Source organism: Orcinus orca, chromosome 6 (assembly GCF_937001465.1).
Source record: "Orcinus orca chromosome 6, mOrcOrc1.1, whole genome shotgun sequence".
Lineage (NCBI taxonomy): Eukaryota > Metazoa > Chordata > Mammalia > Artiodactyla > Delphinidae > Orcinus > Orcinus orca.
Window position 1 is genome coordinate 67,096,063 of NC_064564.1, and position 16,854 is coordinate 67,112,916.

At 35.6% G+C, this 16,854-nt stretch overlaps 1 protein-coding gene across 3 annotated transcripts in view; it reads left to right on the forward strand.

Moving 5' to 3' along the window:
* The window catches only part of RFX3 (regulatory factor X3), a 288,511-nt gene that overhangs the window by 248,496 nt on the left and 23,161 nt on the right, over positions 1-16,854 (forward strand). For all 3 annotated transcript variants that reach the window (XM_049711842.1, XM_004286226.3, XM_004286227.3), the window contains 2 exons: positions 2,214-2,363; positions 7,678-7,886. In XM_049711842.1, coding sequence (XP_049567799.1) covers positions 2,214-2,363; positions 7,678-7,886 — 359 coding nt within the window. The remainder of the gene's footprint in view (positions 1-2,213; positions 2,364-7,677; positions 7,887-16,854) is intronic.

A 16,854-nucleotide genomic window follows, 5' to 3' on the forward strand; every position in this document is an offset into this window, starting at 1 on the left:
ACACATTCTATCTCTAAAATGTATAGGACACATTTCATGAATATGCCCACCTTAGATTGTTGCTTTAGAGCTGTGCTGTCAATACAGTAGGGCTAACCACATGTGGCTATTTAAATTGTAAATTTAATTAAATTGCATTGAAATTTACTTCCTCAGTCACACTAGGTACATTTCAAGCGCACCTTAACCCATGTGGCTAGTAGTTACCATACTGGGTAACACATAAGTAGAGCGTTTCCATCATTGCAGAAAGCTCTCCATGGTAGTGCTTTTCTAGAGTGCCACGTTCAGGTGGGCAAATAAAAGAGGTGCTATTTGATTATGATGGTCAGAGGAATGTTTTCCAACTTGCAAAGTCAGTCATAGTTATAACAATACTTTCAAACAGCTAAAAGTACCTCCTGCCCCAGTGTCATCAAAGTGGATCTGGTAGCAATCCATCTGCAATATGGGCCATCTCACTGATCTCTAGAGTTGATTTGGGTGGTTTACCTTGGAGGAAGGTGCCTTCTGCTATTCCTCTCTCACGGACATGCAGCCTTTTTCCAACTGAGCATTTAATCAACAAAGATGATCTAGTGTGACAGTGGAAACAGCATAATGAGGTTGTGACTGAAAGTTATTATCAAAATGCCTGGATTCATATCCCACCACTGTACTGTAGTTTCTGTGTAATCTTGAGCAAGATCGTTAACCTTCCTAAGTCATAACATGTGTCTAATAGAATGTTTATGAGAATTGAGCAAGGTAATGTATGTTAGGCATTTAACACAGTGCCTGGCACGTGATATGTCCTTGATTAGTATAAACCACAGAGATGGGAAAATGTGAAATACTCTCTTTGGGGGTATGTGAACGTCCCCCAAGTTCCACATGGTCCTGAAGCATCTCACTATCAAGATAGAACATCCTTTGGCCTGTGGAACACCTTCTACTGCTCAGCCAACTGACTGTTCAATCAATTGCTTGTTATATACCCATAGTGATTTAATGTCATTCCTGTAAATATGTTAAAGTCCTCATTAGATCTGCTATGCAAGTAACAAATTTTCATGAGATCATGAGATTTAGATATTTACCTAGACTTTTTCTTTGTTGTTAGCTTTGCTATCTTTCAATATAACCCAGTTTGTTCAGGGTTTCAGCAGGAAAAAAAATGGTATATCCAAAGGGGAGAATAATTGAATAGAGTTTAAGGGTCTGTTTCTAAACATGTGAAAAGAGTTAAGAAAACCAAGGAGGAATGGTACAGCACCCCAGGACTAGCAAAATAGTGGGAAGCCTGCCCATCCCTAGGTCTGAAGGGGAAGGAAGTGATTATGGCATCAGATCTTCTCCTTCCTCCAGAACTGTGGCCTTACGAAGGAGAGGGCAAAGGTTGTGAGGGAATTAGTAGTTTGACTACTTTCTTCCATCCTTCAGTCTCCTACCAGTGCCTTTCATTGGCCAAACCCAACTGGAAGCCAAAGGGCAAGAGAGGCAGTTAATGTAATCTATTCAGTTTAGTCTTCCTGGGCACAGAGCAGAATGGAGAAGGCCGGAAAGTACATTTTGAAGGACAAATGGAGATTTTTCTGGATAGCCCTTTTACAGAAATTCAAATTCTGAAGAGTTGCTTGTATCCGATAAGTTTATTAGCTATGTATTTGCTAATAAAGTCTTTGAGTGTTCTTATTTCACCTCAGAATTACCCACTCCTATTTCACCTCTATAAAATAAAGGTAAAAAGAGTGAATCTTAATGACAGTGCTCTGAAAAGCATGTTTTTTAATCCAGTTTAAAAAGTGGGACTGGATAGTGTGGTTTTCCAAGTAAAAGGAAAAAAAATTTTATTTGCTTAGTTTGTAGTTGACTGTCGTACAGAGAATAAGAAATGAAAATCAACATTTCTCCTACTTGTTTCGACTAAATCATTTCTTGCTATGGATTAGTAGCTACTTGCAAGACTGGTTTAATTAATGGTGCACTCAGATGTCGAACAATGTGGGAGTTTGTTTTAGCCTTGACCTCAGCCTACTCAAAAGGAAAGTAATACTTGGTTTAGAGGTTTAAATGCTATAATTTACAAGTAAGCTCTCTCACCAAATGAATTTGAAATAAGTATCAGAGGGAAGCATTTAAAATTTGGCAAGGGAATAAAGATTTAAAGATTGCAGTGGTTTCTTTTACTGGAGGGGAAAAAAAAATCCCCACTTAATTGGATTTCTTTACAGGTTGCAGCTGTAAGTGCCTTTGCCCAGACTCTGCGAAGATACACGTCGCTCAATCACCTGGCCCAGGCAGCTCGTGCAGTGCTTCAGAACACTTCTCAGATCAACCAGATGCTCAATGACCTCAACCGTGTCGACTTTGCCAATGTCCAGGTACTCTGTTTTCTTTCAAAACGTGTCTTTTAATGAAAGGTATCCGATTTTTTCTTCTTAATTGGGATCATCATATTTCTTTTCAAAGTTACATCAATTCACAGGCACATCTAGATTCACAGTATCCTGAAAGAGGAGAGTTTTACTCAGCTATGGCTTTACTCCTCTGTTTTGCGGTTAAAGTCTGCTAATATTTATAGTGCTAGACAGCAACATATGTCACCAGGGTTTGCTGAATGATTAATAGAGTAATGATGACCACAGTCAGTGAAGTTTGGTAGGCAGGAGATGAAACGCTTTCATCTACTAGCTGTGGGGTCTTGGGCAAGTTCCTTAACTCTTCTGGGCTTTACTTTCTCCATTTTATAACACATATCTTAGATTACTGTTTACATATTTAGTAATATGTAAAGCCCATAGCACCATGACACGCACACGAGAAATTTGTTTTCAAAAGTGCCCCACCTTGGTTCATGCCCCGGTCCGGGAGGATCCCACGTGCCGCAGAGCGGCTGGGCCCGTGAGCCGTGGCCGCTGGGCCTGTGCGTCCGGAGCCTGTGCTCCGCAGCGGGAGAGGCCACAACAGTGAGAGGCCCGCGTACCACAAAAAAAAAAAACAAAAGACAAATAATAACAAGTGTTGGTGAGGGTGTGCAGAAATTGGAACCCTTATACACTAGTGATTGGAATGCAAAATGCTGCAGCCACTTTGGAAAACAGTATGGCAGTTCCTCAAAAGGTTAAACCTAGAGTTACCATATGATTTGGCAGTTTCACTGCTAAGTACATACCAAGAAAAATGAAAACATGTCCACCTAAAAACTTGTTCATGCGTGTTCCAGCAGCGTTATTCATATTAGCCACATAAAAGTAGAAACAACTCAAATGTCCATTAACTGATGACTATGTGAAGAAAATGTGATATTCCACACAATGGAATATTATCGGGCAATAAAAAGATGAAGTTCTGATACATGCCACAACAGAGATGAACATTATGCTAAGCAAAAGAAACCAGATACAAAGACCGTACATTGCATGATTCCATTTATATGAAATGTGCAGAACAAATACATGTATAGAGACAAAAAGTAAATTAGTAGTTGCCTAGGTCCTGTAGACTGGTGGGATTGGGAGGTGATAGATAAGGAGTAGTATGGGGTTTCTTCTTGGAGAAATGAATACATTCTAAAATTGATTGTGATGATAGAGGCACTACTCTGAATATACTGAAAGAAGCCATTGAATTATATACTTTAAATGAATGAATTGTTCGCTCTGTGAATTATGTCTCAATAAAACTGTTTTAAAAAACAATATCGTTGCTTAAAGATAACTAATTATTACTCCATTTCCTACCAAGTTTAATCTACAATTCTGGACTAGTTTTATCATTTAAAATATATCAAAAAGTAATATTTGGGTTTGATTTATTTTAGGGTGTCGTTAATTAGTTAAGTTCATTCTGACTTTCATGAATTGAGTTTAAACTTCTAATGTGTATAGTTTTTCTTAGATCTACATAAATATTTTTATATATACAAGCACACATACGCACACATGTGCAAATATGTAAGCTCCACAAGAACAAACTGTCTCACGTTTACAAATCCATTAACTTTACATATTTCAGTGGAATTTACATTAACTGATTTTAGTGGGAATATTAAGAGTTCATATATTTTTGCCTTAAAATGTATACTGTTATGTTTTTTTCAAATCTTCATTCAGAAAAGATATGTTTAAAAGTATTTTAAGAAGAGTAGAAATGGTAAGGCAACTTCTAGTTTCAAAAAGTAATTTAAGTTTAATAACCGAAAATATATTTAAGAATTATTCCTAATAATATCCGAGAAAGATTTAAAATTTTCTGTTTTAACATTATTTTCATTCGTATAGTTGTGTGTCTGAACCCTATGAAGTATGTATAGAAATGAGTTCTTCCTGGTTATAAACGCCAGCCTTGGCAGCATTATTGCATATAAATGGTCAGTTATACATCTATACTACTACTCATCCCCCACTCACTGACTTTGAGGTTACCTTTTCCCTTCCTTTATTCTCAGCTACCAAGTTTTTCTGGGTCCACATGACAGTTATTAGTGCTGAAACCTGTGTGCTTAAGTATCTGTCCTCTAAGACCTCCTTGCTTTCGTTAGAGGACCATGAGTGCAGTGGTGTGCCCTCCATTTCCCCCTACGTTTTACCTCTCACAACTCTGTTCATTTTCATATGTAATCTCTTTCTCAGGTTAGCATATTTTATCTTTAACTCCTTTCTTTCCTCTTCTGTTCCACATTTTACCTGGTTTTCAGTCTCCTGCCTCCCATTCCACCTTCATCACCCTCTCCTGTTCATTTGGAAGCCCCTGCCCCTACGAGATTAACCTCAGTTAAGACTGACACCCTAAGACATATAGGGTGATGCTCTTGTAATAAGGGAACTTTAATTTAAAACAATGAAATCACATGTAAGTGTCAATATTTTAATGCTCTAAGAGCTTAAGTTTCTTTCAGGATATCCATAAATCTCTTTCATTACTTCATTCTTCTTTAATTAAATCTTTAACTCATGCATTCAGGATAATTTTCCTATTGCCGTATAATTGGTTTTCTGTTTTAATTAACTGATAGCATTACAATAGTATTGCTTTAGAATTGTTTTGTGTAAATGGATAGTTTTCCAAATACAGTATGGGCTAAATATACTTGGGTTGGTTGACCTGATAACCTAACTTTTGCATATACTTGTGTTTCTGTATTTAAAAGACATTCTGATTTTGAAGCTACTGCCTCCTTATCATCTTGGAGATAATTTATTTCCAACTTAAAAATATCTTTAATTTTCATCCTTACCTTTTTCCACTATAGAACTGAAATATCCAAATTCCTTCACAGGAATATACTTCACAGGAGTAATTACAGTGTACTCTATTGTTAGTATATTTTCAATCTTAAGAGTAGTAAAATGAAATATAATATAAAGTAGTTTGAAAAGTCAGAATAATGTCCTATGGCTTTATTTCTCTAAGTTTAGTTTTAGATTATCATTATCTCTTGGCAAGAACTAACTTCCTAGGAAGCAGTGAGTTTGAATTTATGTTAAGAAATGAAATTAAATTCTTCCAAGGATACCAGTAAGTTCCTCCTGCCTCTTACCAATGCACAAAAAAATCTTCCACAGTGGGTATAGAGTTTCAGTTTTGCAAGATGAAAAAGAGACCTATTGCACAGTAATGAGCATATAGTAAACACTCCTATAGTGTACACTTCAAAATGGTTAAGATGATAAGTTTTATGTTATGTGTTTTTTACCACAATAAAAAAAATGCTTAGCCATTAATGAAAAAACGAAAACAACCTCCCCTATCCTTTCTTGAGACATAAATTCTTCCCTGGGTGCTCTTCTGGACTCCTAAATTGATATAAAAGTTCTGGTAGTCATTTAACAGTGTATTTTGAAAAACCTATTACATAGAAAAAAGTACAAAAGTAAGCAAAGATGTAGTTACTAGATTGCTAATTCCAGCATTTTTCCTAATAGTAAGAAATTGGAATGACCATAAATGTGTAACTGTATGGAATTGGTTTTGTAAATAATGGAATATTTATGCATTGAAGCAAATTCCATCACTGAACAATAAATATAGCTCCTCATTTGCCTATACGGAAAGTCATTTATCATATATATTGAAGTGAAACTAAGCAAAATATCAAGTAAAATGTCTAATATGAGCCTCTTTTAAAATAACATATGTACGTAAGCATACATGCATATGTATATACTACATGTGAACAGTTTGAAAGTTATTAGCATGTTGTAGTTATCTCTTAATGTTGGCATTTTAGATATTCTTAATATTTTGTTCCTTTTTGTTTATTTGTATTTTCAATTTTTAATAATCATTGTGGTGTACTTAAAATACTTAAAAGTGATATTTAGGAGGTAAAATCGGAAAGACTATTACTAATTAGATAAGAGAAAGAAGGATAATAGATGGTATCATCAGCTGGGAATGTAGAAGAAACCCTAGGTTTCCCTGAAGAAATAAAATGAATTAAGTTTGGGCATTTTATATTTGAAGTACCTCCCAGTTGAAATGTCTCTTAAATAAGGTAAAATCTGTAGGGCCAGGAGAGGTGCTGGAACCAGAGGGTGGAGATTAGGGGTTTATTTAGTTGAAATGGTTGATTTGAATAAATGTGTCCTCTGAGAACAGATAGATTGAAAGCTATAGACACTTTTCAGAAAAATACATACATATTCACAATGTTTTAGACATAGAATCAGGACCTTCACAGACACCCCTCCACAGAAATCTATTGTGAAAATATTATCTGGACACAGTGAACCCAGTTTAAAAATTCTTGTCACATTTCATTTCTCTAATGTTATGCTTGGGGAAAATGAGGCCCACGCAGATTAAATGAATTGCTTGAAGTCAGTTTAGCTGATTCAGGCCCTATGTTATCATCCATGTCCTTACTCAAATATTATATTACCAAATAATTGTATTCTGACCTTAAGAGTATTGTATTTTTTTAATGTTAAAATACAACATAGCACTAGAAACATTGTAAAACTTATGGCAGCCATTGAAAATTAACTTTAGAAGTTCCTGTTTTCATTGCTGTTACCAAACATGAAACTTTCCTGTCAGAACCAGAAGGAAAACTATAGTGATCAAATTTCTTGGCAGGTAGCCTTCCTACATTTTCTCAAAAGTATTTTTGTTGTTGTTGTTGTTGTTGTTTTCGGTTCTGTGAATTAATTTGCATTCATAGCCTTGCCTCTGTAGCCCTTGAGACTTCAGTTTCTTATCCATAAAACTCATATAGCATATACTTCTACCTTGTATCATTCAGTGTTTGTTTTTGTTTTAATCCTGAGGGACCACTTTTGGCCAATTGAATCTATTTATCCATCTGACTTACGCTAAATCTTTTCAAATGAATTGGCTTTAAAGTTTTATCTGATTGGGAGAAAAAAGAGAGGGAGTAAAAACTAAAGAAAGACGCCTCATACTGTAGGTTCAGGCTCCTGTTTTTCTTAAGTAATCATATATTTTAGTCTTTCACACAGACTAGTTAATGTAGAAAAACCAAGTCATACTTTTATGTCACATCACTTTTTCATGCACAAAGGCGATGTTAGTTTCCTTAATAACTGACAAGTAGTCCTTCATTTTCTTAATTCATTTAATTGTTTTACGCTTTCAATATAATTTGCCATTTATGCCTATGGTTTGTGTGCTGACACTCAATGAAAAGGTGCTGAGTTGAACTTTTTCTTTGCTTTCTGTGTACTGTCCCAGGAGCAGGCTTCCTGGGTATGTCAGTGTGATGACAACATGGTTCAGAGACTAGAAACAGACTTCAAGATGACTCTTCAGCAGCAGAGCACCCTGGAGCAGTGGGCTGCATGGCTTGACAATGTGATGATGCAAGCACTGAAACCCTATGAAGGAAGACCCAGTTTTCCTAAAGCTGCCAGGCAGTTTCTGCTAAAATGGTCTTTCTACAGGTATCGTCTCAATTTTTCCTATTCTGCAATTACGTATGTACATGCTTCTCAGAAAAAAAGCAAAGAAAGGAAGACTTTAGTTTGCAGAAACTCCATGTTGTGATTATCTTCAACCCAACTCATGACTACAGCATCATGGAATTGTACCAGGAAGCTTATGGAAATAAAATTCCTGCTAGGAAAAGAAAGGCTCTTATTCAAAGCCCTAGAAGTTCTCAGATGGGAACATCTGAGATCCCAGTCTAGATAAGATGTTTAGCAACAGTCAAAAAAGGACTACAGTCCTCCTTCTCGCAAACGTGTATTATTTAGTCTTCTTTCTTGAGCCCTTACCACCACTCTTCTTCTCTAGTTCAGGGATTCTCAAACTGTGGTTCGCTAGACCAGTAGCATCACTATTGCTTGGAAACACATTAGAAATGCATATTTTCAGACCCCTCCCCAAAATGTACCTGAATCAGAAACTGCAGAGGGGAGGCCCAGCAATCTGTGCTTTTTAAAGTATCCTCCACGCAGTTCAGATGCATACTCAGAACCACCTAGTTAATTTCTTAATTTGATCAATTACAATTGTTTTCAAACCTAGCTGCACCTCAGAATTAGTGGAAAGAAGAGCAAAACAAAACTCCTAGGTATCTCCCAAAAACTACTGAATCAAAATCGTGGTGGTTAGAAAGTAGTGATTAGGAGTAGGGATAATCAGAAATTTTTTTTTTCAAAAAGCTTACTCCTGGTGATTCTAATGTGTAGCCAGTTTAATATCGAATAATCTAGTAATACAAAATGAATCACTTTTTGACTAAAAGGAGATATATATATATATATATGTGTGTGTGTGTGTGTGTGTGTGTGTAAATGTATGTTTTTCTAGACATAGAAGAACCCCAGCAGAGAAAGATTACTTGATATATAATATCAACTGTTGGGGTGAACCATTGACCATAGGTCTACACCAGGGGTTAAAAAACAGAACCTGTGTGAGTTGACATATATACTATATATATGACATAGGATGGAATTGACAGAGTTCCATTTCTTAAGCTAAGTTACGTAAGTCGTATTTTTGACCCCGGAATTTATTCTTGTGATGGGAGTTCATTTCTTTGCTTCTTTAGATAATGGTGGCCTCACTGGCTCGGGCCGAAAAGCCATGTCTACTTTGAGGTTTAGGCAGTCCCTAATTTAGTTCCTGTGCAACCATGCACACATCAAAGTAGTGACTACAGGACATACCACTGACTGTGGCTGTGAGTACCCTATGGTCATCATCTGGACCTCAGTGGTGAGTCCAAAGCAGTTGTGAGGAGAGAAGGTATAGAAAGAAGTAGCAGAGTTTAGAGACTAGTAGAAATTCTGAACCCAGTAAGCCCAAATTACAGGATTTCCATCTTGTTTTGACCACCTTGATAAAGATGGAACCAGAGATCTTTTAATTATGATGGTAGTTGCTTGGTTTTTATTGTGACTTATTTCTTTCTCAACTGATTTGGTCCAATTCTTATTTCTTAAACTGAAGTAGAGGTGTAGATTCGCTGTATATGTTTAATTAGGAGTTAAATTATCCTTACATCCTGAAAACCGTTTTCTAGTGTCTAGCCCAGGGTTAAATGCAGTGAAAGAAAGTCTACCAGTTTTGTGTTGTTGTTTTGTTTTTGTTTTGGGGACGGAATAATTCCACAGTTCTGTCTCTCATATATTTAGTGCTTTTAGTCCGTATGATTTGAAAAGCACCTTATTATGGTGCTGTCTAACTCTGTGACCCACTGATATGCTTCATTAAAGCCAGTCCTAGGTTTAGATCTGGGTGTCAGTGAGCAATGTGTTGATGATATGAGTTTTCCTTTGATATATGGGGAAGATTTGGAAAACATTATCACAGTATTCTCAAAGTAGATGTAGAAATAGTAGTAGTAATAGTAGAATTCAAAATTTTAATTTGGGAACATTTCTTAAGATTTCAGATATTTTCCCATTTGCTTGCAAGTTGATTTCACCCATTTTTTTTCCTCAGAAAATCATATAGATGGTATATGTGCTTCATGAATGATGAAACAGAAGTTATACTAGCTGTTGTTCCAAAACCTATATGACCAAAAGCAGAGTGCATCCTCTATATCAGAAAAAATCAAGGGTTTTTTTTTTCTTCTTACTGCTTTCTTATGTCATTACATCAGACTTGCCCTTACTCCTTCCTGAGGACTTTTTTTTCTATGTTTAGTTGATATCATTTTAGAAATACACTCCTGGAGCCTTTGTCTCCACAGAGATTTGTTGCAGGTATCTTGACAGAAAATTACTTACTTGTATTTCTTGTTATCTGCAGATATACAAACCCAGTAGATCATCACTTGCCTGCCCTCTGTCCTCCCTCAGTTGGGGATAGTTGGCTTGTTATTGTTAGGCACTATTATGGTTATTATTTTCATTTCAAGAAGTCTTGAAGGCGTATACTTCAGGGCCACAGAAGGAAAGGCATATTCAGACAGATGCATACCTCCTGCTGGTAGGCGAAGTCAATAACTTAGAAACTTAAGAGCCTCTAAAATCTGACCTGTTTTTACCAAGGCATAAGAACATATTGAGTAATGAAAACTGCATTCACAAACAGAAGCAGAATTACAGAGTATTTTTTTTAATGTTTTTGGCTTTTTTAATAAGATTTGGCCAAAAAAAAAAGAATTTGGCAGTCACATATGTCAACCCTTCATTTTCTGAAGTTGATTAATCTCATAATTTCTAAAATTCTGTGTATATATTTATGTGCATACAAATAAAGAAATGGACTGGCAGAGAATCATGTTAGCAGCAGTTGACATGTTGCTGCAAACACCCTCTTCTCCAAACGGGGGTCTCTCCTTGCCTAACCTGGCTTTAAATGACTACTGCTGGCTCCCTGAGAGGTGGAAAAAATATCACCACCTTTCTTGGGCAGAAATGTAGAAGTTAAGTGGGCCATTTCTCAGCTTGTGTGTTTTGTGGATAACGGAACACAGAATTCCTCAGGGTCACCCTGAGGGTCAACCAAGTATCCCATTTTTAAAAATGAAATTTATAGCTTCGATACAGTGACTTGAAAGGGGGCACAGAGAACCTAGTTTGCCTACAATTGAACAATATATAAATCTTCCAAAAAGTAATACTCTCAGAATCAGCTATAAGCACTGTTTGAGAAGAGAGTTCACGGTACGGGGGAGGGGGTGGTCACAGGTGCGACGTTCTCATCTTTCTTCTTTGGAAGGGTGTGATGTATCCCCAAATACATAAAGAGGTGGATTGAGTATCATGTGTTTGGGGATATGTTTCATTTTCCACACCATGAGTTATAAAGATAAATACACAAAGGTATTTCTCATCCATTATAAAATAATTAACATTTATAACTCTGATTTTAAAAGGAGTTGAATTCATGGTAACTTAGCAACATGAAATTCAGTGGAGTCAATTTTGCAACATATCTTACAGAAGTCTGAATCAGACAATAGGTTTCCAATTAAACTGTTAATTGTGTCATTTGATACTTGGCTTGTAGGGCAGAAGCCCAACACAGAGAGCATGAAGCAGACATAGCATTAATAATATAATTCAACTGATTCTTTTCTAAACATATGACAATAATTTCTTAACATGCTTATCAGTATTTTTAAAAATAACTAGGTATTATAACTGAAGGTCAGCACCCCTCTTTTTTTAAATTTTCCAACAGAATTTCCTATTACATGTGTACTTTATGCTGAAATACGGTGATTGCCCAGCTGTCAAATAGAATCCAAAAGCCTTAGCATGGCCTATAAGACCCTACATGGTCCAGCTGCTAGTGACCTCCAGGTCCCACCGTGTATTCTCTTTGCTCACGTCCTCCAGCCACACTAGCCTCTGGGCTGTCCTTGGAATAAAACAAACATAGTTCTGCCTCAGTCTCTGTATTTGCTCTCCTTTCTGCCAGGGAAGCTCACATGTTCACACAGCTCACTCCTTCACTTCAGTCTCGGTTCTGCTCAAGATATCACCTCCTCAAAAAGAGTTTTCCTGACACCCTAACTTAAAGTGCCGGCACCCATCACTCGCCAATCTCTTAACGTGACTTATTGTTTTTCATAGGGTTTAATCACTACCTAACTTTATATTTTATACCTATTCTGTTTTTATCAACTGTCTGTCCTACTAGAATGTGAGCTCTGTTGAAGCCAAATTTTTGTCTGACTTGCTCTAGAACAAGACCCTGGCACAGAGTAGGAACACAATAAATAGCTATTGAATGAATTAATATGAATTCTCTTGGAATAAAAGAATTGACTTTGCATTTTGTTTAATAATATCAGAAAGCTACTCAGTATGTATATTCTTCTTAGTCATTTACATTATTTTAAGGGAAATATAAAGCCCTAAAAGTTGAATTTTGAAATATATATATAATTCATTCTATATCTGTGATATTTATCCCTGCAAAGATTTATTGACATTCAACCGGTCCACGATTCTTCTGTGTTACAATGAATATCTTCTTTTTAAAATAAACATTTTTTGGATTATGAAATTAGTATATACTCACTTTAGGAAATCTGGGAAATACAAATACTATAAAAAGAATAAACTTAAATCATCCATAATTTTACTACCCAGAAATAACTACTGGTAAAATGTTTTCTTTCAGTGTTATATAAAATTGAGATCCAATTGTTTATCAGAGTTTATTATCTGTATTTTTCCCTTAACATTTTTCATTTAACATTATACCTTAAGCATATCTTAAGAAACATAATTTTTAATGTCCTCACAATATTTCATTTTGTGTATGTCTCATACATAATTTAAACATCCTGTTTGTCTCTTATTCTTGAGCATTTAGGTGGTTTTTGGTCTTGTGATACAATTATAAAAAATACTGTAACGATTATCTTTGTATAAAGTTGCACATTTATCTTCAGATAAATTGAAATAAATTTGTACTTTTTAAGGTGACTAATACTATTTTAATGAAGTGTGCTATCTCGATGCTTATAATAAAGTATTAAACATTCCCATTTATTTAGGGATAGGATTTTTTTAAGAATTATATCGATAGTTTCTATGTTAAATGGGCTCATATTATACTTTTTAGTTCTTGCACTTAACATTATATCATTGACATCTTTCCAAGTTACTGCCTATATGTGTACTCTCCCTCATTTCTTTAAACTTTTATATAAATTTACATATATGAATGAACCATTTTTTTTGCTTAGTATCCTACAAATGGATATTTAGTGTTGCCCCCTATTTTCTCACCAGTATAAATATTGCTGCAATTAAAACTATCTTTGCTTATTTGTGTAAATTTCTAGAATTAGAACTGCTAGGTGATCACACCAGTCAGAATGGCCATTATCAAAAAATCTACAAACAGTAAATGCTGGAGAGGGTGTGGAGAAAAGGGAAGCCTCATACACTGTTGGTGGGAATGTAAATTGATACAGCCACTATGGCAAACAGTATGGAGGTTCCTTAAAGAAACTGAAAATAGAACTACCATATGACCCAGCAATCCCACTACTGGGCATATACCCAGAGAAAACCATAATTCAAAAAAACACATGCACCCCAATGTGCATAGTAGCACTATTTACAATAGTCAGGACATGGAAGCAACCTAAGTGTCCATCGACAGAGGAATGGATAAAGAAGATGTGGTATATATATATATATATATATATATATATATATACACACACAATGGAATATTACTCAGCCATAAAAAGGAATGAAATTGGATCATTTGTAGAGACGTGAATGGACCTAGAGAGTGTCCTAGAGATTGTTCATACAGAGTGAAGTGAGAAAGAGAAAAGCAAATATTGTATAATAACGCATATATGTGGAATCTAGAAAAATGATATAGATGATCTTAGTTGCAAAGCAGAAATAGAGAAACAGACGTAGAGAACAAATGTATGGATACCAAGAGGGAAAGGGGTGGGGTGGGAGGAACTGGGAGACTGGGATTGACACATATACATTATTGATGCTATGTATAAAATGGATAACTGATGGGAACATGCTGTATAGCACAGGGAACTCACCTAGTGCACTGTGATAACCTAAATTGGAGGGAAGTCTAAAAGGGAGGGGATATCTGTACGTGTATGTCCCATTCGTTTTGTTGTTCAGTGGAGGCTAACACAGCTTTGTAAAGCAACGCTGCTCAGCCATAAAAAGGAACGAAATTGAATTATTTGTAATGAGGTGGATGGACCTAGAGGCTGTCATACAGAGTGAAGTAAGTCAGAAAGAGAAAAACAACATATGCTAACACATATATATGGAATCTAAAAAAAAAAAAAATGGTTCTGTTGGACCTAGGGGCAGGACAGGAATAAAGACTCAGATGTAGAGAATGGACTTGAGGAGATGGGCAGGGGGGAAAGGTAAACTGAAACAAAGTGAGAGGGTAGCATTGACATGTATACACTACCAAAGGTAAAATGGATAGCTACTGGGAAGCACAGGGAGATCAGCTCTGTGCTTTGTGACCACCTAGAGGGGTGGGATAGGGAGGGTGGGAGGGAGACGCAAGAGGGAGGGGATATGGGGATATATGTGTACATATAGCTGATTCACTTTGTTATAAAGCAGAAACTAATACACCATTGTAAAGCAATTAAACTCCAATCAAGATGTTAAAAAAAAAACAAAACAACATTGTCAGAGAGAGAGCCTGCTTGTATTTTATAAAAACAACAACTAGAAAACACTACTAGGTGAAAGCATTTGTGCATTTTTAGTTTCGACATGTGTTGCCAAATTTACCTTCATAAATGTTTTGTGAATTTACGCTTGTAGAAACAGCAAATGAGAGTTCTTTCCCCATACCCTCTCCAACACTGATCTTTTAATGTCTTATAGTATAATAGATGATATATGGTATCTTACCTTTAATTTACATTTCTTTTAATTTTGAATAAGATTAGTCACATTTTTGTATACTTGTTAGCCATTAGTCTTCTCCAGGCTGTATTTTAAATAGCTGCTGTCTTTCTTCAGCAAGAGATGTGTACTTAGGAGTGAATATTCCACCCCATATTATTTAATGTTTCAAAATTATTTACTTCACATGATCAAATTTGGATATATGTAAAAATGTTAGGCAACTTTTTATTGTTATTTTTATGTTGTTTTTGCTTTTGCTTTTTAAAGTAGAGGATTCTCTGCCTGTTAAAATTTGTTCCATAAGAAAATAAAATTTAATTTCAATAGCTATTAAATTTATAATAATTATTTTTATGAATAGGTGATGTGTTACTGAGTTTTGGGAAAAGCATGCATCGAATTATAACAGAATTTTGTCATTATATCTTTGACATATAAGTGAAAGTGTTAATTTATTTTTAGTGATTCTCTTATAGAGTTCCAAACTTAAGGTATTCATTAAAGTATTTGACTCTAAGGAATCATTCACCAGTACTGCATTTTATGATAATGAGTATATTATTAACTCCAACATATGGAATAGTATAGTAATAGGTAGTTTTGCTTAAGATTTCACATACATTATCTCATTTGACTCTCAGGCTAATCTTGAACCTTTAAATGTTGAATGACATACTCACAATCAAGATCACATGGTGGTTAACATGGATCTAACTCCAAACCCATGCTTTTTTTCTGTTTGGTAAATAGATCCACAGAATGAGAGACATCTGCCATCATCATATAGTAACACCTGTTCTTGCTGCCGTAGCCAAATGAGAGTCAGAAGCTCAGCTCCTCCTGTTTTGTGTATTAGGATCATAATCACTTATATTTGAGTCTTGTTCTATTCATTCATAAGTCTATTTCACAACCTTTAACACATTTTGTCCTTGAAATCATCACTCAAATTAGGTAAGACCAAAAGTACTGCTTTCACTTTCACCCAAAAGGAAAAACACTCTCATGGAAATGATTTTTTTTTTGAGATTGATAGTGAATTAATGAAGAGCCAGGATCAGAATCCAGGGCTTTAGAGTTTTAGATGTACAAGGATGATCTGTCACTTGCCAAGTTGAACGTGTAGAATTTGATATATTACTAGCCTCTATATAAATAAGGTTGAAAATGAAACAGAAATGTAGTCTTCTGTTTTTCCATCTGTCTGGCATTTTACAATTCTTCATTGCAAAATAAGGCCTAGGAATATCAGCCCATACATTTGTGAGATTCTATCTCCTCCTCCTATCAGAGAATATAATGCCTGTTTTAGTTTGCATAGGACAGAAATCTCTAGAAAAGGACACTAAATGAAAGTGAGGAGAAACACACACATACACACACACACACACACACGCGCGCACACACACACACACACATACACACACACATCCTACCCTGACTCTAAGATAGAAATATTAAAGAGATTTGAAGTGCATGGACAAGCTTAATAATTGACATGTCTTCAATGAGACCAAAATTTTATTTTGATTCACTTCCATTTTGAGTATAATAGAGTGTATTGTTAGTATTTTATTAATAATATGGTTCAGATTTTGGTATTTTATAAATTAAACATTCATATTTTTCAAAGTTATGCATTTCTTAATTGATTTTATTATGCTATTTCTAATGGAAAAATCACCTTAATTTAATTTAATGGAAATCAGTAAGGAACTAGAGTCACTTAATAAATTTACCTTCCAACAGAACTTCCAGGGATCCCTGTACATAACCGCCTACATTCTACATTGCCACATTTGGGAGCATTGCTTAGTGTGTGTGTGTGTGTGTGTGTGTATATATATATATATATACACACACACACACACACACACACACACACACACATACTTTTTTAAAGATAAATTTATTTATTTATTTATTTTTGGCTGTGTTGGGTCTTCGTTGCTGTGCTTGGGCTTTCTCTAGTTGTGGTGAGCGGGGGCTACTCTTCGTTGCAGTGTGCGGACTCCTCACTGCGGTGGCTTCTCATTGCGGAGCACGGGCTCTAGGCGCACGGTCT